This window comes from Conger conger, chromosome 1, assembly GCF_963514075.1.
Source record: "Conger conger chromosome 1, fConCon1.1, whole genome shotgun sequence".
NCBI classification, from domain to species: Eukaryota; Metazoa; Chordata; class Actinopteri; order Anguilliformes; family Congridae; genus Conger; species Conger conger.
In genome coordinates, this window is record NC_083760.1 from 23,218,944 (window position 1) to 23,245,279 (window position 26,336).

At 47.2% G+C, this 26,336-nt stretch overlaps 1 protein-coding gene across 1 annotated transcript in view; it reads right to left on the bottom strand.

Annotated features, from left to right (window-relative positions):
• Positions 1–2,527: 2,527 nt before the first annotated feature.
• The window catches only part of tmem260 (transmembrane protein 260), a 36,709-nt gene continuing 12,900 nt past the window's right edge, over positions 2,528–26,336 (bottom strand). The window contains exons 4-16 of the mRNA XM_061258268.1: positions 14,146–14,323; positions 13,911–14,024; positions 13,639–13,818; positions 12,761–12,801; positions 10,772–10,858; positions 9,245–9,353; positions 7,992–8,164; positions 5,747–5,918; positions 5,492–5,628; positions 4,564–4,740; positions 4,090–4,143; positions 3,277–3,361; positions 2,528–3,068 (exon numbers count right to left, since the gene is read on the bottom strand). Coding sequence (XP_061114252.1) covers positions 2,814–3,068; positions 3,277–3,361; positions 4,090–4,143; positions 4,564–4,740; positions 5,492–5,628; positions 5,747–5,918; positions 7,992–8,164; positions 9,245–9,353; positions 10,772–10,858; positions 12,761–12,801; positions 13,639–13,818; positions 13,911–14,024; positions 14,146–14,323 — 1,762 coding nt within the window. The 3' untranslated portion in view covers positions 2,528–2,813. The remainder of the gene's footprint in view (positions 3,069–3,276; positions 3,362–4,089; positions 4,144–4,563; positions 4,741–5,491; positions 5,629–5,746; positions 5,919–7,991; positions 8,165–9,244; positions 9,354–10,771; positions 10,859–12,760; positions 12,802–13,638; positions 13,819–13,910; positions 14,025–14,145; positions 14,324–26,336) is intronic.

Genomic DNA, 26,336 nt, shown 5'->3' on the forward strand with positions numbered 1-26,336 from the left:
TGAGATTTTTCAAAGTGAGAAATACAAATGGGCAAACAAGGAAGAGGACAGATCTGTCTCTCACAACCTTTTGCTCTTTTGATCCCACATCCCCTCTCTGCACCTTCTTCAAAGCAGTTATTAAGCCAGCCAGCAGCGGAATCAAATTCAGTTACATATTCATTTTTTTCAGACTACGGGCACAGAGAGGTATGTCTTTATTAGTGTGTTTAATCCGTGAAGGCAGGAGACGGTTTCCTTTTTTTAACCAGTGATGATGCAAGGCAGTAGAACAATCTGTGACAGGCTTCTAACCTCCATTTGGGGAGAAAATTGCATCTTGCAGAAGGCTGTACTGTTCCTGGCCTTGCAGGTTTTTGTGCATATTCTGGGATGGTTTGAGCCTAGACTTGACGGGGGTGGGTGAGTGCTTGTTGTGGGATTAGGGGCCTATGCACACATGGCCAGCGTATACACCAGACTGAAATGGGCAGCTTCCAAATACACAAGTCTGAAAAGACTAAACACAAAACTGCTGTGTTAAGTTATTTACTTAGTCTAAGCATCTTAACCTATCTTATCTTTTCCCAACCATTAACATTTCAACAGCTACTTGTTATTGGAGTTACTGCAGTTGAATCATTAAATTGGTTGAAGCCTACTGTAGACCTTCTGGTAATAGGTAATTCCACTGGAGGTTTTCTATAATACGGTACGAGTACAGGGCTGAAAAAATGTCTGCCTTGAAGTACAAAACTACAGCAAAAAAGATACTGGGATGGACAAGAGAAAAGATGGATGTCATAGCAGGATGGCTGTGAGGCCCATAAACAGAGAGCATGCTCAAGCAGGACCAAAAATGTCTCCTTTCTGAGACTGGGGGAGCACAATGGAGAATGTGAGATGCAGTGGCCAAGCCATGGATGTCATTCTCCTGTTCCACCCCCACAGACCTCTTGTAACACTCCGGCGACCTGAGACGGCTCAGTATTACTTCCACACCCATTCTCTGGGACAGGCGGCCTTCTGGGAGACTTCAGGTAAGAGGACCAGACACAAGGGACGGGGGACTTGGGTTGCACCAAAACACTACTGCCCCATGCGGACCACCCACACAGGAGCTGACTGATGGATTTATTGGCTGCTAATCCGGAGCTATCCATTCCGTTTCATGATGCGATGGGAGCTGATGCTGTAGGGAATACAGGCACATCCGGTTGGTTGGCGTTCACCGCAGGAGTGACCTTGGTGAAGAAACACCTGAGTGTTCCCTCAGACAGTGGGGACATCCCACTCAATGCAGTTAAGTATTCTGGGGATCAAATGAATGAGGAACTCTGGGAACTAGGATCTGAAGGCCATAGCTGTCACATCATAAGCATTAAAGCACTTAACAGATATGGAGATTTCTCTCAAGGGAGATTTCTGTAGTTACAATCAGGGGCGCTCCAAAAATTGTCATGTTGATACTCCAGTGTGTATTTCCGTAACTGTTCAGCTTTGGCTATGTCTGCTTCTTGAATTTTTAAACGGGCAGATATCGGAAGTCCATAAAAAAACAAAATGAATGTTGATCCTCTTCCCAGTCCACTAATTCACTGTCTAATTGTCGTGTGAAACAGTTGGCAAAATGAACCAAGACCAGCATCCTACACTCTCCAGCGGGGGTTGTGTGGCATATTCTTTATTCTTTCATGTCTTTATTCAGCAATTATTGCAAGCATCAACCAGTTAAAAGTGTATAATAATACCATTTTTGAGTCAGAAGCTGGGTAACCATGTTCGTGCTCATGTGCCTCCACATCAAATCGCCCGCATGTCTGTGCGACTATAACCATGTTTCCGTGTGTGTACAGGACCAGGGGCCTGCGTGTTTGCTAGCCTCGCATGCTTGAGAAAGCATGTTTCCGTGTGTGCCTTAGCATGTCTGCGTGACCGTGCATCTCGAGGAAAGCACAGCCAGTCTGCGTGTGTGCTTCACGGAAGGGAGGGGGGGGGCACAGCCAGGCACACAGGGTTCCTCTAAAAGGGTCTCTGGCTCAACATTTCACATTTCCTTTAAATCCACAGGGGATTAGAGTCCAGTCAAAAAAAAAAAAACCTCATCAAATCCATTAGTTTTTAGTGTTTAAAAGGACGAGCATCGGCAGCAATGGTGAGATGGGGGTGTTTTAAGTGCCAACGCCAGTGCAAGTCTGTCCCAGATTAACTGCCCTCTCTAATCCTAATAGCTTTGCCCAAATTGGACCTACCTCAAACTCAGGGCTGTGGCCCTAACATGTAAAAAAAAAAAAGATATAAATAGGTGGCTAGTGCTATGTAATTATGGTTTTAGTGACAAAAATTTAGCTTGGCCCGGTCATATTCTATGACATTGCATGCCGTGGTGAGACAAATGGAGTTAAGAGCAGCATTGAATATGCTGTTTTCTCTGTAGGGTGAAAACAGCATAGCTTTGCAAGGAGACAGTTGTAGAAAGGACACCTGGAAGTGCTTGAGAAACACGACTGACTTTTGGATAAGTCATTTTTTAAAAACCAAACACACGTTCTTCTGAAATCTTTATTTTAGACATCCACAGAAACAGTAGCAGTTTGGCACATTTGGATCATGAGTCCAGCAAAACAGTCCATGTCCAACCCCCTGCCTCATTCTCCAACATGACTTTGCCAATGAGGAAGCTTTTCGTCGGTGACATTTTTTTATTTCTCTGGTTTGAAGGCACAGATCCCACTCGTCTCAACTATGCCCTATCTACTGGAATAACAGAATTTGCACATCTCCTCCCACTCATCAAAAGCAGGCAGCCTAGGTTCTCAAAGTGGATTCCACCCTCAGGGAGTGTGCCTCTCTCTGAGTCTCTGCCGCTCTTTGAGCAGGTGTGAGATGGCACCTCGGATCGCCTCGGCCTGGGGGTCCATGGGCTCCCTGTCTAGGTACAGGGTGAAGTAGCTGATGCTCTGGCTTAGGAGGCTGTCCTGGCTATGGCCCCGGCCACCGGACCTCAGCAACCTCTCACTGGCCAGAGCTATGTTCTTGTCCCAGTTAGGGGGGTGGTCCTCATGCTCCTCCACCACGTCCTTATACAGCTGCCAAAAAAAGACAAAATTTACTTTCTTCACATTGTTTGGTTTCAAATGTCAAAGAGGGAACTATCCCTCAGACGTAGGCTGCAGTCTGGGTACTTTACAGTTCCAACAGCAATGTAACAAATAACCTGCAGCTATCCAACGTATTTGACATTACAGCTGTAGAGGCAGTAGTCCGAACTGCCTGGCCATGTGTAATTGGACTTACAGTGTAGGAGACATCAAAGAGATGTGCCTTGGCCTCTCCCTCCATACTCTCTGCCAGGTCATACAGGAAGAAGGCCGTCTTCATTCTGAAACACACAGTAGCTGTGGAAAGGCTATGCCTGGGTCGAACACAGCAGGTGTATACCAGTGCCGGTGTGTACCAGTGTAGGTGTATACTAGTGCCGGTGTGTACCAGTGTAGGTGTGTACCAGTGCACATGTATACCAGTGCCGGTGTGTACCAGTGTAGGTGTATACTAGTGCCGGTGTGTACCAGTGTAGGTGTGTACCAGTGCACATGTATACCAGAGCCGGAGTGTACCAGTGTAGGTGTGTACCAGTGCAGGTGTGTACCAGTGTAGGTGTGTACCAGTGCACATGTATACCAGTGCCGGTGTGTACCAGTGTAGGTGTATACTAGTGCCGGTGTGTACCAGTGTAGGTGTGTACCAGTGCACATGTATACCAGAGCCGGAGTGTACCAGTGTAGGTGTGTACCAGTGCAGGTGTGTACCAGTGTAGGTGTGTACCAGTGCACATGTATACCAGTGCCGGTGTGTACCAGTGTAGGTGTATACTAGTGCCGGTGTGTACCAGTGTAGGTGTGTACTAGTGCCGGTGTGTACCAGTGTAGGTGTGTACCAGTGCACATGTATACCAGAGCCGGAGTGTACCAGTGTAGGTGTGTACCAGTGCAGGTGTGTACCAGTGTAGGTGTGTACCAGTGCCGGTGTGTACCAGTGTAGGTGTGTACCAGTGCAGGTGTGCAAGCTGAAAAGCAGCAGCAGTGAGGAGAGCAGCTCAGCTGTTTTTACCTGGCCTGCCACATCTCCTCATTCGCCACTCTTTCCCAGGTCCCAGGATGAAAGCTGTGAAGGGAAAGAGCCTTTCTTTATTAAACAGACATTCCAGCAACTGTGGGGTCATGGGGACAGGCATCAACTGTACAATGATGCCATACCACAGAGCAGCATAAGACTAGAAGATACAGGCAGACATGCAGGGCCGGACTGGGAGCAAAGTCAGTTTCTGTCATTTTTAGCAGACCCAGGGGTGTGTGTAGGGGGGAGGGTTGAGATTGCAATCTCAGACCAGTCTGGACAGGTATGAATAATATGCAGATATTATAGACAAGACTGAGGTCAGGATTCAAGAAACATTTTCATACTTTACTCACAATTTAAAAAAAAAAATTCTTCAAAAACAATCATTTAAGGACAAAGGTTGGCTGGGCCTTCAGAGGAGCAGACAAAAGGACAGAGCGACGTCCAGCGGAGGCGTGGGCGCACCTGTCGTGCGGCTCTGTCCAGTTGTACATGTTGCGGGTGCGCTGGGCCCACTCCTCCGGGTGGAAGCGGGTCTGGGCCGGCACCAGCTGCTCGCACACGCCCCAGGGCCGGCGGGAGAAGCTGCGCTGCCAGCTGGGGTCCCCCTCCGGCAGCCCGATGCAGGTGAAGACCGGCCTCCTGCGGACACCAGGGAGAGCACTGCACGGCTGTACCCAGAAACTACGCCGTCAAAAATGTCTAAACGAGTGATTTAGTCTTGTAATGAGACTTTCTTTTCTCTCAAATAGAACATTTTGGCATGTTTTATGTCACTGTTTGTTTAACAAGCGAGTTTCACACCACATTGGCAAATCTTGAAATAAGTCAAAACTTTCTCACCTTATTATCATTATTATTTTTCTTATTTTAAGTATAAATATAAGTCTACAATACTTGAAATTGACTTCTTTTTAGGTTTCTTACTGGGTGAGGCACTGCTGCCACACAATTGACACAATTTTTAAAGAGAACTGCTACAATATCCAGCTGGTTAAAAAGGATATTTTCTAAAGTTTTTGAACTTGGCCCAGGCACCTACCAAGGACAAAATTCACGGTTTCCGTATATATCAGGTTAATTAAGCCCCCTGAGCAAGTTTAATGCAGTCTATTCTGAAGAGGGCCTAGAACACTGGCACCTGGCACACAGGTGGACATGGATTTGTACCCTTTTCCCACAAAAACTAAGCCCTGGGGGTTAATCCTGTTGGTCAATATTGTGCTCTTTAAGATGCCATTGTTTGCCAAGCAAACACTGCCACCTGGTGGCAGGAACAATATCCAGCTTTGACAATTCTTTCATTCTGTTGTAGTTTTCCTTAGTATATCCTCTGTACCTCCACTCATTGAACACAATCCCATATACATCAGGTGAATGAAGGTTCTCTCACTGTGAGTTTTTGGCAAGGAACTGCTCTAGAGTGAAAGCGTTCTCCTCCGGTCGCAGAGGGTCCCACCAGAGACCAGGGAAGCGCACCCTGCTGTGGTGCGGTCCCAGTTTCGCCACATACCAACGGTACGTCATCATCTGTGGGAGAAGACACGGCAAAGCCAGTCACATACACCTTCCTGGACTCAAGCAGCCAATCAGAGGAGCTGAGCTTGAGTTGTCAAATTGAGAGAACCAATCAGACCAAGGCTCTGACCTCCTGGTCGACCAGGCTCACGTCTGGCCGCTGGCCCTGACAATAGTGCAGGTAGCGCAGGGTGTTTCCCGGCAGGTCCCCGCGCGTCAGAACGATGGAATTCTGGGGGATGGAATCCAGAACGCCCCGGGCGAACCTCTCCACCACATCGTTGCGGCTCAGATCGCACTCCCTGTGACACACACATTGACACTTTGACGGAATCAGCATGCAGAGAAAGCCGGCACTGTGACAGAACTGATGCACAGAAAAACACATTTTCATAGACTTATCAGTACCGCAGCAGAATACGGTGCAGCAACACTGCAAACCACACTCTTATTACACCGTCCTAACATTATTCAGTCACACAGCCTCCCATCTCGGGAGTAGCTGTATGTGTTTGATGTCTTGTCTGCATAGGAGTACACAAGCTGAATGTGCAGTGCACCCATATTGACATAGGTATTGTTCTGTTTAAGCAGCATCTATTTTTTTAGTGCGTTCCTTGACAAGTCATCATTTCCCCTCTATCTCTCTCTTCCCTTCCTTGCGCTCCCTCGCTCTCTCCATCTCTCTCTCCCCCCCTCCTCCGCTCTCTCTCTCCCTCAGGCAGGAGCCCCTGCTGAGATCCTCTGTGATTTGACTTTCTAATCAGCCGCAGGCGGGCGCGATGCGAACTGACACCGCTGTCCAGGTTGTACACCTGATCAAAGAAGCGCTCTGATGTCTCGCAAAGTACCTCGTTAGCGTAATCTGTCGACTCTGATCGCTAACGTCTCCGATCACGCATTAATGACTTCATTATTGGGCGGCCCGGCTATTATTCCGCCCCTACAAAGGGAGAAGCCGAACGCTGGAGTTCTGCAGGGGTCTACTGTCTTTCTGAATGCACGTTCAGGCCCTTCCTGAACCAGGAGGCCAGGGTGCTGTTCAGTGGGCCAGATGGGGGGCCTGACAGCACGGTGTAACAGGCACTCTGCTCTACAGCTGGACTGCACCGCAAAAAACTTAAATCTTATTTCTCTTACTTTTTAGCTAAATAAGACAACAAATATGCAGGAGGGTAGTAAAGTCCATCTTTGGCAGAAGCTGCTGCAACCCATACTGTAAAAAACAAAACATAAGTAGATCTCAACTCAAGTATTTTAGTCTTATATTTTGGCTTAAAATCATATTCCTATTACTTTTTGGTAAATAAGACAAGAATATTGCCAATGAGGTGACTCATTTTCACCGTTTGACTCATTTTAAGGTTTGCCAATGGAATAAGAAAATTTTACTGGTCAAGCAAACATTAAAACGAGTTTATATTTTCTACTTGAGAGAAAAAATCAATCTTAATTCTTATTACAAGATTAAAAGGCTTGTTAAGACACTCATGTTTTGCAGTGTGGGGCACTTCTTAGAGGCTGGGACAGTGACCTGTAATGGCCAGGCGTGAAAGGTGGTACAGTGAAGTGTACTGCCGAAACAAGTGTTTTAATCTTGTCATGAGAATCTCTCAAGTAGGACATATAAGCCTGTTTTAAGTTACTGTTTGCTTGTAATTACATGAAATTTTCTTACCCCATTTGCGTCTCACTCAAAATTTTTCTCTTATTTAACATAAAGTAATAGAAATAAGATTTTAAGCCAAAAGACTAAAATACTTTGTTGACATAGACTTATTTATAGTTTTTTATAGTATGGGGTGCAGAGGCTTCAACCACTCCTTCTGCAGTGTGCTCATTGCGATTGAAACTGTGAAATCTTAAACCCATTTCCATAACACCCACAGCTCCAGTCCCCTTTCAGCTGTGTACTTTACCTGCTTAGAGTGCACACTTGCACAGTGTAATACTCAGAACTCTTACTTGACACTTGTACCAACACACCCCTGCCACAGTTTGTCTGCACTTATTCAGCAGTACACCACAAAAAGTGACTGTATTAACAAGAATCTTAGTCCAATAATAATACTTAAGATCTTATTTTTTTCTCTTAAGTATAAAATATTAGGTTGTTTGATATTTGCTTAACAAATTTGTCTTATTCCATTGGCAAATCTTGAACTGAGTCAAACTGTCTCACAATATTCAAATCTCATTTAACAGAAAAGTAAAAGAAATAAGATTTGAAGTCTCAATATAAGGCTAAATACTTGTCATTTTTTGGTTTCTGAAGTGTGATTCACCTTTCCCCGGGCATGACCGAAGCCCTTGGCTACACTACTGCAGGTGGCTCTCCTGATTCGCTAATCCCCTGGCTCTCCGCTGCCGCTCACCTGTGGTTGGAGTGCGCCAGGTGTGCTAGCAGCAAGGTGGTGAGGGCCCAGCCCCCAGCGCTCCACAGGGCCCCCCTGCCCAGAGACCGCTGCAGCGCCTCCTGCAGGCCACACAGGCCCAGTCCTGCCAGAACACACAGGGCTGCATCGCCCTGCAACCAGAACCGCTCCACCTGAGGAGGACACACACACATACACACACACACACACACATACGTACATACACACACACACACACACACACATACACACACACACACACACACACACACACGTACATACACACACACATACATACATACACACACACACACACAAATACATACACACACATACACAAAAACACGAATACACACAAGCACAGACACACACACATACATACATTCACACATACACACAAGCACAGACACACACACATACACACATACAAACAACGGTCAGGGGAACAGCACAGCCCAACAGGTCACTAGCTCATTTCCCCATAATTCTCCCCTGTGCTTCCGCTGTGCGAAGGGCTTCTATCCTTTAACGGGCCCCAAAGAGTTACAATCCAAACGATTTTCCGGGTCTCTCTCTAAATCATCAAGTGCTAAATACCTTTAACATGTGGACTAATTAAGCTTAATAATTAATCTAATTTAGTAATTAAGGATTTGGGTGAAACCTCCTCAGGACCAGATTTGCCAATAGGGTATTTTCCTCACAACTAATACAGCAGTGCCTGACCTTACAATAGCTTTTTCAATTTGAGGACTTATTGCTGAGTAATTACTGAATACAATGGCATGTCGTGTTAGTCTGTTATTCCTGGCAGGGAGTTCTTTTACAAAGGTTTCTCTAAACCCTGCGTGATGCCATGAGTGAGCCACACTTGTCCAGTCAAACTACCTGGATTGCCTGAGGACTGAGTGGTAGAAGGATCTGAAGGACTACAGTGTAAAACAATGGCACTTCAACAATTAACCTAACGCTGACTTTCCAGGTAGCAAACGGCCGCTGCAAACACACAGCAAATCTTGCAACATCAGTCAAATGCAGTACTGATATCTGCATAAAAGGTTCAAAGGACCACATAAATCACACAATCCACAAAATTCACACAAAGAAACAGAATTACCACAAAATATTCTGCAAAATGTTGAAAGAATGCGCTAGATGAGTTGCCGTAGCTGAATAAGGCTACATTAGAATGATCATGAATACAACTCATAATACATAATAACTCCAACAACAGGTCAATCCCCACCACTCACCACACCCAGGAGAAGCGGCTTGTTGATGTCCAGGTTGGCCCTCCAGGCAAAGAACAGTGAATACAGCAGCACCATGCTTACCAGCAGCCAGGGCAGGACACAGCGCCTCCTGCAGGTTCACAAGCAGCATGGCATTTATGATATGCAGTGAGTGAGTACAAGTGAGCGTGTATGAGTCTGTGTAAGTGAGTTTATGTGTATACATATATATGTGTGTGTGTGTTTGTGTATGTACACTGTCATGTGTATGTACACAAGTCAGTGAATATGGGTCAATCCAATGCATGTATAAGTGAGTGAGAGTGTGTGTGTTGGTGCATTAGTGAGTATGTGTGTGTAGAAGTGAGTGAGTTAGTGTGCATGTGCATGTGTGTGTATTTCTGCATAAGTGAGTGAGCGTGTGTATTCGTGCATGAGTGAGTGAGCGTGTGTATTTGCGCATAACTGAGTGTATGTGTGTGTGTATTTGTGCATGAGTGAGTGTGCGTGTGTATTTGTGCATTGCTGAGTGAGTGTACGTGTATGTAAGTGTGCGAGAGCACTGTTTCCCCCAGCAGCAAGCCTCTGGCCCTGGGGAGGTGCTGCAGTGCGTTGCTGCTGAATGGCTGTTATCTCCCTGAATGAGGCCCTCTTTGAAGCGGCTGCTATCTGCGCTTATTAAAGCGCTCCTGACCTGCCGCTCAATGAGCATGGAGACAGGGGGTCCGGGTCGCCCGGGGGAGCCCCTGACGACTGCGTGCGCCCCCTGGCACCGCACGCTTTTATCAGCACACCTCACAGAGACGCTGGCACGCACGCCTCCGTAATGAATTAGCCCCCTCCCCCTGCCCACGATGCGCGCACCGTGGTGATGCAAAATTTCAGCACCCTCTGGATCTCTTGCATGTACTGTAATGGACACCCTACCTCCCCTCAACCAGGCCCAGAACCTGGCCTGAGACAACCAGTGATTCACCCCTCTATTTCACGTGCAAAGGCGCACGTACACGCGCACACACACCTCTCCCCGCATATCTGGCTTACCCAACTGTCCATACGTCACACACCCCACCTGCTCTGTCTCTACTGGGAGGGCAAGGTCCTTTTCTTCCAAGTATTAGAAATAGCGCTCAACACCACATAGCGATCGACACCACGCCCTTTCGATGCCGATATGCACCCTTGCTACACAACTATTTCTCCAGAATGTTTGTGATACAGGGTAGAAACGAACATACTCTCAAGTTTGAAGAAGCAATGACTAATGGGACATACTTAAAAGTGAAAAGGCTTGATTTGGATGTTTAGGTTGGCTTATTATTATATTACCAGTGTTCCAACCTTACACGCTTTCATCACTGTCAATGCTATCTAATGAAATGGCGGATGAAAATGAGTAGGCAACTACTTTTTCTATTGTAGTTTCCTTGTACTAAATATAATGAGTTAAGTTATGCAAAATTAGACACGTGACAAAAAGGTCCAGTGAAATAGTGAGTGCTGTAAATACTTTTGAGTAGAGATACATTTGCGATGTGGAGATGTCACCTGTCTCTGAGGGACAGGAACATGGCGAGGCCAGCAAGGATGAGGACAGGAGGAGGAAGGTCAGCCACACAGTGGTCCAGCTGAGCCCTGGGACAGACAGACAGACACCACGCTGACTGACAGACATTTTCACAATATGTGCCCCACCTGTCCAGCTGTCACAAAGTGAACACTGATAACTACAAAGACCCCTCCTTGTATGTCCCTTAACAACACAAGCTTCTTCATCTGCTATATCGTACTGTGCAAAAGTCACATGTGAGAAATTCCCAAAAGCAAAGAAGCTTTCAAAAATAATGAAATTAACAGTGTTAAATATCAAAAAAGGGCAGCAAACAGATAAAATCAAATCAATATTTGTTGTGATAAAAGTCAAGAAAGCCATTATGAGGCTCAGAAACAATAGCACAACTGAAACAAATTGGAGCATCATGAAGAAAACGCACTGGTGTATGTTTGGGATCATTGCCTTGTTGTGGGATGAACCTCTGTCCAATGAGTGTGAAGGCATTTCACTGAACTTGAGCAGATGTTTCTGTGCTCTTCTGCTATCAGCAGTTACATTATCAATGAAAGCAAGTGACCCAGCCTTCATGCCCAAACTATAACCACCCTGTTTCACAGAAGAGGGGGGGAGGCTTTGGATCTAGGACAGTTCCTTTTGGCCTACAGACTTTCCTCATGCGATCACTCTGTTACACGTCAATCTTGGTCTGCCCGCAAGACATTTTTCCAGAACCCTGCAGGCTCTTTTAGGTACTTCTTAGTAAGCTGTAACCTGGCCATCCTGTCTTTGCAACCTACTCATGGTTTGGATCTTGCAGTGTAGCCTCTGTTTTTCTATTTGTGAAGTCTTCTGCGGACAGTAATCACAGACACATCCACACCTGCCTGTTTATAATCTGTTAAGACAGGTGTTTGGGTGGTTTTCTTCATTATGGTGAGAATTCTTCAGTCACCATGCAGAGGTCTTCCTTAGCCTACCAGCCCCTTTGCGATTATTGAGCTCACCTGTGCTCTTTTTCTTGTTAATGATGTCCAAAAAATAAATATTAAAATATCTATTATTTAAATTTACATTAAAATAATGCCTAGATGCTTACACAGTACTGTAAGTGCATTTGCGTGTTTGTGTGTGCGTGCTTGCGTGTGTGAGAGAGAGAGCACATGTGAGGTTCCCTCTGTGAGGTTATGTCCATACAGCAGAACGCTTGTCACTATCCGTCGTGTTCAGCCCTCTCACTCAACATCAAGGTGTGCCTGTCTGTCACCCAGCAGGGAGGCAGGGGGTGGGGGGGCGCTTTAATTTGAGCGCTCCGTCCATCATCCGCGCTAAATGGCAGAACAGGGATGATGGGGGAGAAAAAAAAAACGCAATCTCTCCAGCGGCATTGCAGAGTCTGTCATCACTGCCTGTCACGCTTTAACACCAGAGCTCTATGATCATTTCAACTGCTGGAGAAACACAACATGGAGATTTGGCCCTCTAAACAGGTTCAGTTCTGCTCCGATAGAAGAATGGAGTCAGAGGAAGAACAAAGGCTGGAGAAAAGAAGCGGGGACAGGCTCGATTACGGACAAGGTCCTCCTCGGCTCTGGCGCTCCGTGGCTGCGCCCTCGGAGTTTAACGGCATGACGGTTTCGAAATGCAGACCAGCAAACAAACTCATTCAGACAAAATCAAACAAACAACAAATTACAGACAAACGCGATGATATCACACTGGGAGCCCATGCACCTGAGAGGCAGGACACAACATGGCACAAAGGACAACAGCAGATACCGCACACATCGCTGTTTTTTTAAAACGGTCTAAACATCAATCCCCATGAGTTTCATTGCCAGTGCCTAAATAATGACACAAATAAAATATCTGTTGACAATCACCATCGCTCAACGCAGAACAACATGAATGTTTTTCATGGAAAGACAGGACGGGGAAGAGAGCGGGGGAAAGTGGACGAACAGAGTAGGGCAGGTCGTACTCACTGCAGCATCATGGCCAGGCTCACTGTCCTCTCCGTCTTAGCCTGTTGTCACAAAAATCAGAGAGAAGCAGGTCCGTCACGCTCTAATCTCCCCGGGGCCCTGAGGGCACAGTCAACCAGACGCACACGGAGGCCACAGGGCAGCCAGCGAAAACTGCCGGCCGTGATTACAGAGGAGAGTCCGTCTGGGCTGAGCAGGATGTCAACGGCTACGTTTATCTGTGTATTTACGGGAGCAGGGGAGCCTGATGGAAGGGTCTGCGAGGGCTTTTAGCCGGATGGGATTGCAGAGGAGCCCAGCGCTTAAGAACGCTTAGAAGTAAATTTGAGATTCGAAAAATTGGGCTAGCCACCAGGCCCCATGTGTGGATTATGGCCGCTAGTGCATAGGTACCTCGGTAAGCGACAAAAGTGGCTCATAGCAGTTAATTTTCTTTGTGCGGTGATAGTGAGATGACATAGGCCCGGAGATTAGCCCCAGCTTCTGAGCAGGGGGTTACTTTAAAGGTCAGTGTGAAGTTAAAAAGTTCACTGCGCTGAACTTAAAAAAAACAAAAAATAAGTAAATCTCAACAAGTATTTTAGTCTTAAAAATGACCTTGCTAAATACACAAATATTTGTACGGCACAACATTGCCAATGAAACTGACTCAGTGTGTTAAACATGTAAATAAATGTTGTAACTTAAAACAAGCTAATATTTTCTACTTGAGAGTACAAGACTATACAAGACTAAAACCCTTGTTAAGACAGACCTTTCTTGCAGTGTGTGTGAGGCCAACAGGGCAGAACTGGGCTGAAGAAAAATGTGGTTGCCGTGTGACGGTGTGCGTTTGCGGCTGTGATACAGGGAGAATTTGAGGGAGGACAGGGTCCTACCAGGCTGAAGGTCCCGTACTCTGCCCTCAGTAGGTGAGTGAGCAGGCCGGGGAAGGAGGTCTGGTCTCCCCAGCTCCAGCGCGCCGTGTTCAGGAAGGACGACACAGGCAGGTAGACGTAAGGTAGGAGCCCTCCTAAGAACCACCACCCTAGCACTGCGAGGCCACGCAGTGACAGCTCCTGGCAGACAGGGGGCGACACACAGTGAGTCTCACAGCACGCTCGCTCCACGAGAGGCTCAGAACTGCAGCACACCTTGGGTCTTTACTCACCTGGTGAGAGTGGAGTCGCAGGAGGACCCATGGGATGATAACTGCCATGTACAACACCAACGTGTGCTGGTTACACAGGCCCAAGCCACAGCACAGCGCCCCCCACTGGGCAAACTGGCAGTGCAGGAGAGAAGTCGACTTAAAACACAACACAGAAATCTGAAGACACACACCACTGTGTGAGGAGGGCTAGAGAAGTAAAACAGGTGCTGTGAGGCTGGGGAGGGGGTGTCACCTTTCTCCTCTGGGGGGCGCTGTCAGCATGGTGGAAACAGGCAGCTAGGGAGAAGAGCAGCCCTACAAAGAGGTTGTTAAGGGAGAAGACCTCAGCAACCATGGACCACTGCCAGACCAGCCTGGACAGGGCAAAACCTGCCCCGGCAAGGACAGCCCCCGGCCCTGCCCCGCCCACCCTGGAGAAAGAGAGAGAGAGAGAGAGAGAGAGAGAGAGAGAGAGAGAGAGAGAGAGAGGAGAGAAGGGGTGTATTATTCCAGTGCTACTTACATTAAAACATTTCCGGAGCTTTTCTTACCGAAGGAAAATTATATGCTCATACCAATTTTCCATTTCACAAAAAATATATATTTTTATTTAATATACCAGTATACATTTGCTTATGTACAGTATAGATATTTGGGTTGAGACCCATTTTCAAGGCTACAACAGCCCACCAAGTCCAGCTGCTTAATCACTCCAATATACAGGGTTCCATAAAATCGAAATGGAGACTGGCGAAGCGTTTATAGCAAGGCTGTGAGAGTAATACCAGATTGCTGGCATTTGCAATAATTATTGTATCCATATTCCAAAAAAAAAAAAGAAAAACCCCACAACATTCCCATAGTCTCAGAGAGCTGGCCATGGACCCTCTGTACTTGTCCCCCTCTGCAGCACAGCCAACCATAGATCACCACCACGGGAGATATCTTTAGCAATTTAAATGTTTCCACAAAAGTTGCCCCCCCTGCTTCCCCTTCCTCCATCTCTTTAGCAGTAATTGAGGCAAACTTGGGATAATCTGTCATACGCTAAGACCCACCACTTATTAAAGAGAGACAGAGAGAGAGGAAGAGAGAGTACAAATGAGAAAAAGGAGAGGGTAAGAAAAAAAGAGTAGAGTGTAGTGGATGGGGGGAGGTGTGTAGAGAGTGTGTGAGGATGGAGGATGAAATGAAGAAGAAAAAAAAAAGTTGAGAAAAAAAAAAAACAGCCCAGTCCCCAGCATGCTGGCTCTGAAATTTGAGCAGGCTTGACAATTAGGGAAGTCAGGCAGTATGGCCCTATCCTCCATTGTGTGGAGTGGCTTAGAGTCCTCATCAGCCTATCAGCTAACTGACAGGCAGAGAGCTGCTCTATTCAGAGCGGCAGATACAAGCTGCAGGCCAAACGGCTGCCAGGTCCCTTATGACCCCACAATCCCTTGCCGGTGACAGCTTCAAGCTCCATAGCAAATTAGGCGCTCTCACATTACAATCGCAGAAGACAGATTCCATTAACGGTATCTGAAATTGAGTTGAGAGCGGGCCCGTTATCAGACCTGACTCATAAGCACCGCCATTAATCACAGGCATGATACCATTTATACATTTCCAGCTCTCTGCCTGCCGCTGTGATAGTCAGCCACAAAAGGCCTGATGAGACTTAGGGAAGGGAACAATGGAGCTTTCTGAGGAAAGCGCAGTAAATCAGGAAAAAAGGAGAGGGAGAAGGGGGGAAAAAATAACTCTCGCTGACTACTTCTCGTTTTTTACCCCCCCCTTCATTCTCACTCCCCTTCCTCTCTTCTTCTTCTCCTTCGTCTCCTGTGCGGGAATTGGGGGGAGGATTGGAAGCGGGGTGGTGTGTGTGAGGCGGGGAAGGGGGGGGCTTTCGTCTCCTGCTAGGAGATAGCGCCTTTTTCACTGAACCACTCCAGGAATTAGTTGTCATTCGGGCGGTAAGGTGGGGGGGGGAGCATTGGAGGGTTTGGTGGCAGCTTTTCCTTGAGGTGCGCAGACCCCCCGCACCCTCAATTCTACCCCCCCTGCGCGGTAATTAACCCTTGGCGCGCGCTCTCTGCAGGGGGGCTGGTGTTGGGGTGGGAGGCTGTCCTGGGAGAAGCTGCCGAGCGAGACGCCACCAGCTCGCTCACGGTCTCCGTTTGACTTCTTCATTCCCCGCGAGACGCTGACAGCTCTTTCTGCAGGACCGTCGCTGATTTCTGTCCTGCCATCGCTGATGGCCTCTAAGTTTGACAGACTACCTAGGCCCCACCCAGCGCTACTAGTTAGCAGAGCTGGTATATACGATAAAACCAAAACTACAGTTTGTTCAGAATCATTCCCTTGTTCCCCAGTTAAGATATAGCATGCGTATTGTGGATGGTTACAAATCACACAAAGCAGGGATCTACCTGTCACCTGACTTACTTGAGGCAGTAGAGCTAAATGTTGCCAAAGGGCAATCCCCAAAAAAGCACAGTGGTAAAGGTCAAATCTTTACGTCTTTACGTTCAAAATGAATTTCCTAAAAAAGTAAAATAAAGCCGAATTAAGCAGATAGGCTAGCCTCTGAACACCCCGTATTATCTTGTACACTCCGAGTCTAACACCATCAGGGACATCACATGAATTAGCCCAGAGTCAGGAACACAATGATTGTCAGGAGTCACAACACGCAGGGTGTTAATACATGCTGACCCCACACCTCTCATCCCTGCCTTCAGTGCAGGCCGACGGCCGGGGGTCGTGACCTTCGCACCCCGACCCTCTCTTCCGAGCCATCGTGCACCTACGAGGGGCCCTGGAGCCACCTCGGAATCCCAACCCTTCCATCAGCGGCTGCTTCATCCCCCCTGCAGCTCCGCGAAGCTCAACACGAGGCCACACACTCCCGCGGCTGGAGGTAAGCTCCCTGACACAAGCTGGTCTTCACCTCTGAGAGGGGAACAATGATGCTGTTGTGCACAGACCACAATGCCCCCCCTTGTACTGCTCCCACCGGGCATGCGTTTGAAAGAAATAGCTGGAAAAGAATCACTTAAGGAGGTGGGGAAAAATAATTCAAACAGAAGTGGCTGTAGGAGGGCTTCACCAATTCCAACTGGCCCCCCTTACCTTACCTGGACAGATTTGAGCAGCCAGAGACTGCTTCACACTGTTGCAGTCCAGGGGGGACATACCATCACTGCTGAAACCATCCAAACCCTTCACCGCAAAACTGACATAACCCCCCCCCCCTTCCAAAAACAAAAACAAAAAAACTGACCTCAGTATGGCGTTTGTGCCATTGTCCCAGTAGGGCTCTGTAGAGGAATTCCAGCAAATTTAACCAGTTCATAGAAACAATAGAACAGAGGGGTCTGAGATTCCAGGCTCACAAAGCAACTCATAACGGAAGCATTTTCAATATGGTCTTTGGAATTTCTCATTTGACAGGCCTGTGTGGGGAGCAGAAAATGTCTCACATGCCAGTATGTATATTTACATATGCATGCCAGTGTACCCGTGAATATGTACAGTGCACTCCGTATGTATTTGGACAATTGATACAATTTCTGTTCTTCTGGCTCTGTGGTCCAACACGTTGGATTTGAAAAGGAACAATAAATGTGATGTGAAAGTGCAGACCATCCCCTTTACTTTGAGGGTATTTATATCTATATTGGGTGATGCGTTTAGGAATCACATCCCTTTTTATACAAAGTCCTCAACATTTTAGGGGACCAAAGGTAATTGGATGGCTGACTTCTCAGCAGCTTCTCTGTTATTGAGTCTGTTATTGGCATTTGTCAACATGAGGCCCAGAGTTGTTCCAATGACAGTCAAGGGAGCCATTATGAGGCTGAGAAATAAAACAAAAACAGCCAGTGACATAGGCTAAACAATAGGCTTTTCCAAAATAAACTGTTTGGAACATCATTCAGAAGAAATGGTGAGTATTTGCAAAGAGGCTACTCTCACAGAAGCCTGGGAATACCTCAATTGATGACCAAAGAATTTTCACCATAATGAAGAAAAGATTCAAGCAGCTGGGATAATCAAGCCTGTTACCTATTCAGAGTGGGCTGCCCCCATTGTTCCAGTTCTCAAGCCAGACGGCTCCATCAGAACTTGGGGACTCCAAATTAACTGCTCATGTTAGAGCTTGGCTTGAGCATTATCCCATCCCATGCACAGAAGCACTCTTCACCAATCTTTCAGGAGGGCAGCTGTTCTCAGAATTACCTATCACCAACAGCTGGTGATAAAACAGTGGTGAGGAATCATGCAAGCTGGTCACCATTAACACCCACAAGGGGTCATTCCAGCATAAGCAGCTGCTCTTCAGAGGATGATGGAGAGCCTCTTGGCAGGAACTGGCCACACCGTAGTGTCTCAACGATGTCTTGTTGACTGGGGCCTCAGACGAGAAGCACATGAGTAGTGGAGTATCTGGGCTACCGAGTCTCAGCTGATGGACTGCAGCCTCTTGATGCGAAGGTTAAGGCATTCAAGGAAGCCCTGAACCTCTAAGATGTTGGTGAGCTCCTAGCTTACCTGGGCATGATTACTATGGTTGGTTCCTGCCTATATGGATGCAGCTATACAATCCAAACTGACCACAAACCGTTGCTTGGTCTCCTTGGTGAGCAGAAAAGTATCCAACCATCTATCCCTGGTCAACTACAATGATGGGCCCTCATGCAATACCAATTGGCCTACAGGTCGGGTCCCTGTGCGGCAGGCTGCCACTCACGGATACGACGCTATAGCCCCCCCCGAGGTGGTCTGCATACTGAAACTACAGACAGCTCCAATAGATGCTCAACAGTTGAAGAACTGAACTAGAGGGATCCCATTCTCTCAAGGTTGGTCAGTTTATCAATGAGGGATGGCCTGACCGCAGTCCAGCAGAGGATTTGCAGACATCCTTCCAGAGGAGTCAGGAGTTGAGGATGGAGGACAGCATAATTCCCTCGGGCTTAAGGGTAGTGGTGCCTCCCCAGGGCACCACTACCAAATATTGCTGGAAGTACCTCACAAACCATGTCTGGGGATCTGAAGAATGAAAGTAACAGTGTGGGCTCACATGTGATGGCCAGGAGTGGATGGTGCAATTGAAGAACAAGTGAGAGCTTGTGAAACACATCAACAGGTATGAAAGGCCCCAGATCAAATGGTAAATGGTTGGCATTTATATAGTGCCTTTATCCAAAGCACTGTACAATTGATGCTTCTCATTCACCCATTCATACACACACTTACACACCGACGACGATTGGCTGCCATGCAAGGCACCGACCAGGTCGTCAGGAGCATTTGGGGGTTAGGTGTCTTGCTCAGGGACACTTCGACACAGCCCGGGCAGGGGATTGAACCGGCAACCCTCCGACTGCCCGACGACTGCTATTACTGCCTGAGCCATGTCAGGCCCCAGAAATGGCCCAGCAAGCTATAGACGCAGATCCATATTGATTATGTTGGCCCCTTTCTAGGGGTGATGTTCCTCATTGCCGTTGCCGCTCACGCTAAATAGCTAGAGCTTTTCCAAGTTTAAACCGCAAACTCAGTGACGACAATTAAACACCTCAGAGAGAGTTCTCCATTCACAGCCTTCCCTATACAGTTGTCTTTGACAATACGGCAATATTTACTGGTTAAGAGTTTAAAGCTTTTCACTCATCAAATTGCATCCTACACTTCACCTCAGCCCCCACCAACCTTCCACAAATGGGTTAGTGGAGGATCCACTGAGGCAAACTGAGGATCCCCAAAACATGGATCTCCAGATTCCTGGAAGTATACTGCTCGACACCTCACGTGAGGAAGGTCATCAGCGGTACTCATATTTGAACGCCCAGTCAGGAAAAGAAGGGACTTACTCTAAAACCTCCAAATGTATTCCAGGTGAGGTGGTTTCCTGTACTGGTCCCATCCCTTACAGGGTAGAGGCTGCAGGCACAGTGCTGAGGCACTATGTAGAGCACCTTCTGGTGAGAAAGGAATCTGCACCACCTACCGCCGAGGTCAGGCTGAAAGGTCCACATCCTATAGTGGGAACGAGGATGGAGACAAGCACCATAAGCCAACACACTGCCAGAGGTGCAACAAGCTCCTGCTGATTTTCAAATGACTGCAAACACTCCTACTCAAGAAGATGAAGGAGTGGCTCATCTTCCCCGGCCCTCTAAAGCAAGGAGAACTTAATAGGATTTAGCCTTCCACTATAGGCGGAGGGATGTGATAACTTGAATGACGTTCTGTACGCAAGAGTTCCAGAGTAGCAGCACCGACATTGTCATGGTGTGCACAGAAAATAAAGTTTCAGTTTGAAATGGTTACCTAAGCTGCCTCTTGTCACTTTTGTAATTTCCCCTATGTTATAATAATATTAATGAGTTTGTTAATAGTAAAATATTAATTAGCCTCCAATGAGTTTGGAGGCACTTGCTTGAACTTGAGCAGATAACATGTATCCGCTTCTGTACACTTCAGAATTAATTCTGCTGCTGCTATCAGCACTTACAACATCACTGAAGACAGCTGAGCCAGGAGCTCAGATACATGCCCAAACTCTAAGACCCCCACCACCATGTTTCACAGACGAGGGTGGTGCTTCCGATCTTGGGCAGTTTTGGCCTCAAAATTATAAGTATATATTGATATAAGTCAATATTGGTCTCATGCATTCACAAGACCTTTTTCCAGAGCTCTGCAGGCTCTTTTAGGTACTTCTTAGCATACTGTAACCTGACCATGTTTTTCATGTTTTTTCAGCAAACTAGTGGTTTGCATCTTGCAGTGTAACCCCTGTAGTTCCATTTGTGTCTTCTGCAGACACTCGCTGACAAGTGCACACCTGCCTCGTGAAGAGTGTCTCCAAAGTTTTTGGTGGTTTTTCTTCAATATGGTGAAAATTCTCAGTCATCAACTGCAGAGGGCTTCCTTGGCCTACCATGGCTCTTTGCAATAATTGAGCCCATCAGTGCTCTCTTTCTTCTTAATGATGTTCCAAGCAGCAGGATTTTAGTAAGCCCATGGTTTAGCCTATGCCTTTTTTCTTATTTCTCAGCCTCATAATGGCTTTTTTGGCTGGCACAACTCAGGTCCTTGTGTTGACAAATACCAATAACAGGCTCAAACAGCAAGCAAAAGCCAATATACACACCTGACTGATACACACCTGACTAATCAGAAACACCTGTCAAGTCATTTGTCCCAAACACTATGCTGCCCTTTACATTGTTTGATTACAAATCTAAAATTGTGGAATACAGAACCAAATCGAGAAAAAATATCTATTACCCAAACATTATGGAGCTCAATGTATGCATGTATGTGTATGTGAGTGTGAACAACTGTATCCAAATGGGCCAGTATATAAAAATACTGCGTATATGTATGTGTGCTTATGGGTCGACTTAGGTGTGTGTGTGTGTGTTTGTGTTAGTACTTCTTTGTGAGAAAGTGTGTAAACTGCACACTCCTGCGGGGTCAGCATCTGCAGCCCACAGCCTGAGAGGACAAGGCCCCCGCAGAGGAGCAGGATAAAGACAGGCGCAGGTCCCTCTCAGCCTGCGAGAGGCATTCAGCGTGCAGCTGAATTAATCACCACAATCCCATCCCTGCTCAAACAATGCACTCACTCGCATGACAATTTGTACAAGAATGCCATCTTAATCTGCACCTAACAAAAAAAAATCCTGTGTTTACCCAATTCACAGATTGCCATTATTACTATTTCTAATTTCGCCTCCACCCAGACAAAGTCATTAGGCAGCGCTGATATATAGGAGTTCTCTATACACTCTATTAAGTCATTCTGGGCAAATTATAATTGCCAAGTCTGATCCGCTGCTTGGCTGGCGACTCTCATTAAAACACTGTGTGGTGAAAAGGGGATGTAATATTCACGGCCGGTGCGGAAAAAGAATATCTCCAGCCTGCGGGCGGAAAAAGAATATTAGCTGCAGTGGTGTGCCGCATCGCGCCGTAACACCCCAAAATTCAGTAATGAGCAAATAACATCTTCATTAAAAATCTGTTACACTGCATTGTGGGATGGGTCCTGGGGGCACCATTGGTCATGCTGTAGTGTACAGGAGCAGAGCCCGGCATGACAGGGACCACAGACATAGACATGGGGAGGGTAACTGTACACGGGATGTTTTCGGTACAGCTGCCCTGTTCTGTGGCTTTGAGGCCTACAATTCAACAGCCTCCTTTTTTAAATGTGGGATGGGAGACAATCAGGAAGACTTTATCACCTGTACTGGGATTTTCAACTCTGCAACCAAACTTTGAGGGATTTGCTGCAGGTGTACTGCAACAAACTCAAGAGGTACCAACAAGCATGAATGATCTGCTAGATGATACCGTAAAAATAGTGACCTGCACAGACAATGCTTAAAGTATTGTCTGGCTATATTTCTGGCCATTAACAGTTGCAAACTGTTACCTGTAATACAAGTAAGAATACCTTACATGTGGTCTAAATGAAGCAAGCAGTGTATTTAACCGATGCAGTACATCAATGTAAGAAAAATTAATGTTTTGAATTATAAATCCTTTCTTGCTGCATGCAGCTGAGTTTTGTTAAGTTGTCTGACACAGTTCCTGAGACATATCATTATTCTCATTAGATGTCAAAAATGTCTTGTGGTTTTCCAATGTGTATAATTAATCCTTTTCACACAATGTATTTAAGAAAGCACCCAAGAAATGCCTTGCCAAAACATGTCTCTATTAATAATGTAAGTTAATTGTATTCAAATTTCCTGTAGTTTTGCTTAGATGGGTAGGAGTCTCCACACAGAAACATAATCTCATGTCTTCCCAACTACCACCAACCTCCATCTATCACACAATGACACATATACACATAAGCATCCACTCAATCATGCACACACACACACACACACCTTTCAAAATGTCCCCATAAAGTTCCTCTGTCCCACAATCCGCCTGAAGGAGAGCTGCAGCTTGTCTGCAGAGGGGTTTGTGAGGACGTTGGTCCTGTGGGGACCATATGGTCTGAGCCCTTATAAGGAGCGCGGGTTGCGTTTGGTTGGGGGGGGGTGGGAGACTGGCCTGAGTCCAGGGCTCCGGTCCACTGAGATATCAGCTGCTCCACGCAGGCAGGCTCCTGGCAGATGAGCCGCGTGCGGGTGCGGGACTGGCACAGCGTTAGGCCCGCCTCGTTAGTGCACCCCTTATGTAACCGCGCCGTCGCAAGTGGAAAGTGTCGACGGCTTCCGCCCTGCAGCTCTGCGTTTCCTACCCGCTCTCCCACCAACCAGCCGTCCACCAGGGCCACGTTTTTTCTTGGGAGTGGCCAGCCTTGGAGGAATGTTATGAGGGAGGTCCTTCGACGGCAGAGACCGAACGTTTTGGACCGGCCTTTTATCAAGGTGGAAGGGACTAGGCCGCAAAAGGCTGGACACACCAGGTATTTCTTCCACCAGCCGGTGGAGGGGATGCAGGGGAAGCGGTCAGTGCCAGCGGCAGTCTGGAGACAGGTCTGGTGGGCAGAGCCCCCTGCTGTGGGATGGTATGCCACTGCAGTAGTCCAGCCAGGCATGGCCAGAGCACCTGGGACCCACGTGCCAATAACAGAGTAGGGAGAGCGCCATTCCGGAACTACCCCAGTTCCATTTCCCTGATCCCCTCTCTACCTTGGCGTCCCCTGTCTGCCAGTTTGTCTGAAGCCACTGACCCAGGCTGACCTCAGGGAGATAATGGCACAATTCTGCATGTTCACTTTTTACCGTCATAAACATAGAGTAAAAAACCTCCTTGTATTTAAGAGCTTAAAGGGTGTGACTGCATGTTTAAACTAAAAACCTGTCCTCCTCCATGGCTCACGAGAGCCCCAAAAATGAAGGTTTTCTTCCTAAAAATTCAAAAGTGCAATGAATGATCCCTCAATCCATCATAATGATCCCTCAATCCATCACCTGTCCGTAGCACTGTTGCAGGTAGTAGGGATGCCCTACACAGTACCACAGCCGTGAGACTGAGAGAGAAAAGCCCACCCCATGCCTGCCCCAATAATCTGATTAGGTGCGGCCCCTCCCAGCGTTGCCGCGGCATTGCTACGGGAGACGTTCCCATCGGCAGCACGGTGACGGCCGGTTCTCAGGCCTGCGTCTCCCGAAAGGCGGTGCCGTGGCCGCAGCCCCGGGCTCGGGGCCAGTCGCCATGGCGAGCGCTTCCTCTCTCGCGCCCATCCTCCCCTGACGAGGACCCTGACCCCCGACCCCCAGCCCACCGCCCTGCCGTTCACAGGAAATGGCCACGGCTCACAACAGCTGCCAGGGGAACAGGCCTCGCACACGCACTCAGGACAGACTGTTACCCGCCAGGCACCAAAATTAAGTGGACGTTCAGCCATTCAACCACACACATAGTCAGTAATATGACTCTTTCATTTTGTTACCGTCTACTGAATTTCATAATGCAGCAACATATGAAAAGATGTGATGGAACCTGGGCAGATGGAAATTTTATTATACCCGTATTCAAAGAGAAACTAATATTAAGGCAGGGTGTTAGCCACAGAAGTTACAGGTGTCAGACGTCGTGTGATTTTTGCCATTTTTTGGCAGTTCCAGTTAGTGTTTTTTGTGATTTATCGACAGTTTTGGATTATTACTCAACCTTACGAAATTCTGGGAGAAACAAAGTGCAACAATATATACAGATTCTGGAATGCTCTGGGATCAAGATTTCCATTCTTGTGGACAATGATAATGTCAATGCAAACACATGTGTTACAAAATATAGATAGTTGAAGAAGACAGAATGTGTTATACAGCAGTCATACACACAGGGTGCAAACTGCTCACGTTGCCCCCTGCTTGACGGTTCCCCCACTTCACCCACACCCCCTATTTCCCCCATCTGTTTTCTTCATAATTCACACCCTATATGCATACATACAGGCACATGCATACATACACATATAAGCACCCCAGCACAAACACAAACACTCATTATGCCACTCCGTGAGGGATCTCTGCGTGATAATGGAACAGGGGGCCTTTGGCCTTTGTTGGGTTTGAGTGTCCAAACACCCAGTACCTCTCAGCGTTTGGGCAGGGAGGCGATCCTGCCATATCAGCCTCAGATGAGCATGTAGACCCCCTATCAGCTTCAGATGAGCATGTAGACGTCCTATCAGCTTCAGATGAGCATGTAGACTTCCTATCAGCCTCCGATGAGCATGTAGACCCCCTATCAGCTTCAGATGAGCATGTAGACCCCCTATCAGCTTCAGATGAGCATGTAGACATCCTATCAGCCTCAGATGAGCATGTAGACATCTTATCAGCCTCCCTCCGATGAGCATGTAGACGTCCTATCAGCTTCAGATGAGCATGTAGACATCCTATCAGCCTCAGATGAGCATGTAGACATCCTATCAGCCTCAGATGAGCATGTAGACATCCTATCAGCCTCCCTCAGATGAGCATGTAGACATCCTATCAGCTTCAGAGGAACATGCAGACCCCCTATCAGCTTCAGAGGAACATGCAGACCCCCTATCAGCCTCAGAGAAGCACGTAGACCCCCTATCAGCCTCAGAGGAACATATAGATATCCCATCAGACTCAGAGGACCATGTGGACCCCCTATCAGCCTCAGAGTCGGCATGCACAGATTAGAGATCTCACTGAAGCAGGACTGAGGGCCTGCTTGATGGGGGGCAGGGCTGGGACACACACACCAGGGGTGCTATGAGCAAACAGCCAGGGCTGGTAGGGAGTGTTGACCTGGCCCATGAATATAAAACAGGGGATCAGGGGCGCATCCACAAGTCAGGGACAACTCGATGGCAACCATTTCAACAGCACCCAGAAAACACAGAGCAATCCATCCACAGCAGTGGAGTGGACGGCTATAACCCAACATTACAACAGTGTTCTGTCTTAACAGACGTCCTTCAATAAACTAAACTCTGTGCCTTTTTACAAACATCAGTCAACAAATTTTACACCACTGATTTGTCACCCTTAAGAAGTCTTTCTCGACGGAACAATGGATGTGTACGACTCCCTAAGGGCTGCAAACCAGTGCTTTGATCACCTCATGCTTATCACCTCAAAAGCACTTAATATGTTCCAAACATCAAATAATTTAACCATAAAAGCCCATTTATTAATGTTTCGCATACCCAGCAATGCACCTTACTTCAATCTGGTTTTCACCAGGAACAATCAGGCAGGCTTTTTAAAGCCAAGAAGATACATTGTAGCTAGCGCAAAACATAGAGTCAAAATCTTTCTCACACAATAAGGTGCTAATGAGAATGTGTTTAGAAAACCCATCATTCAGTACGACCAGCCTCGCTGACAGATGTCCAGTGTGCTGGATAGTGGACCAGGGCCACACCATCCCAATATTCAAGCTAATCCTTCAAAGGGAGAGTCGGCAGAGTTTCTGAGCGTGCGGACGGGCGAGGCA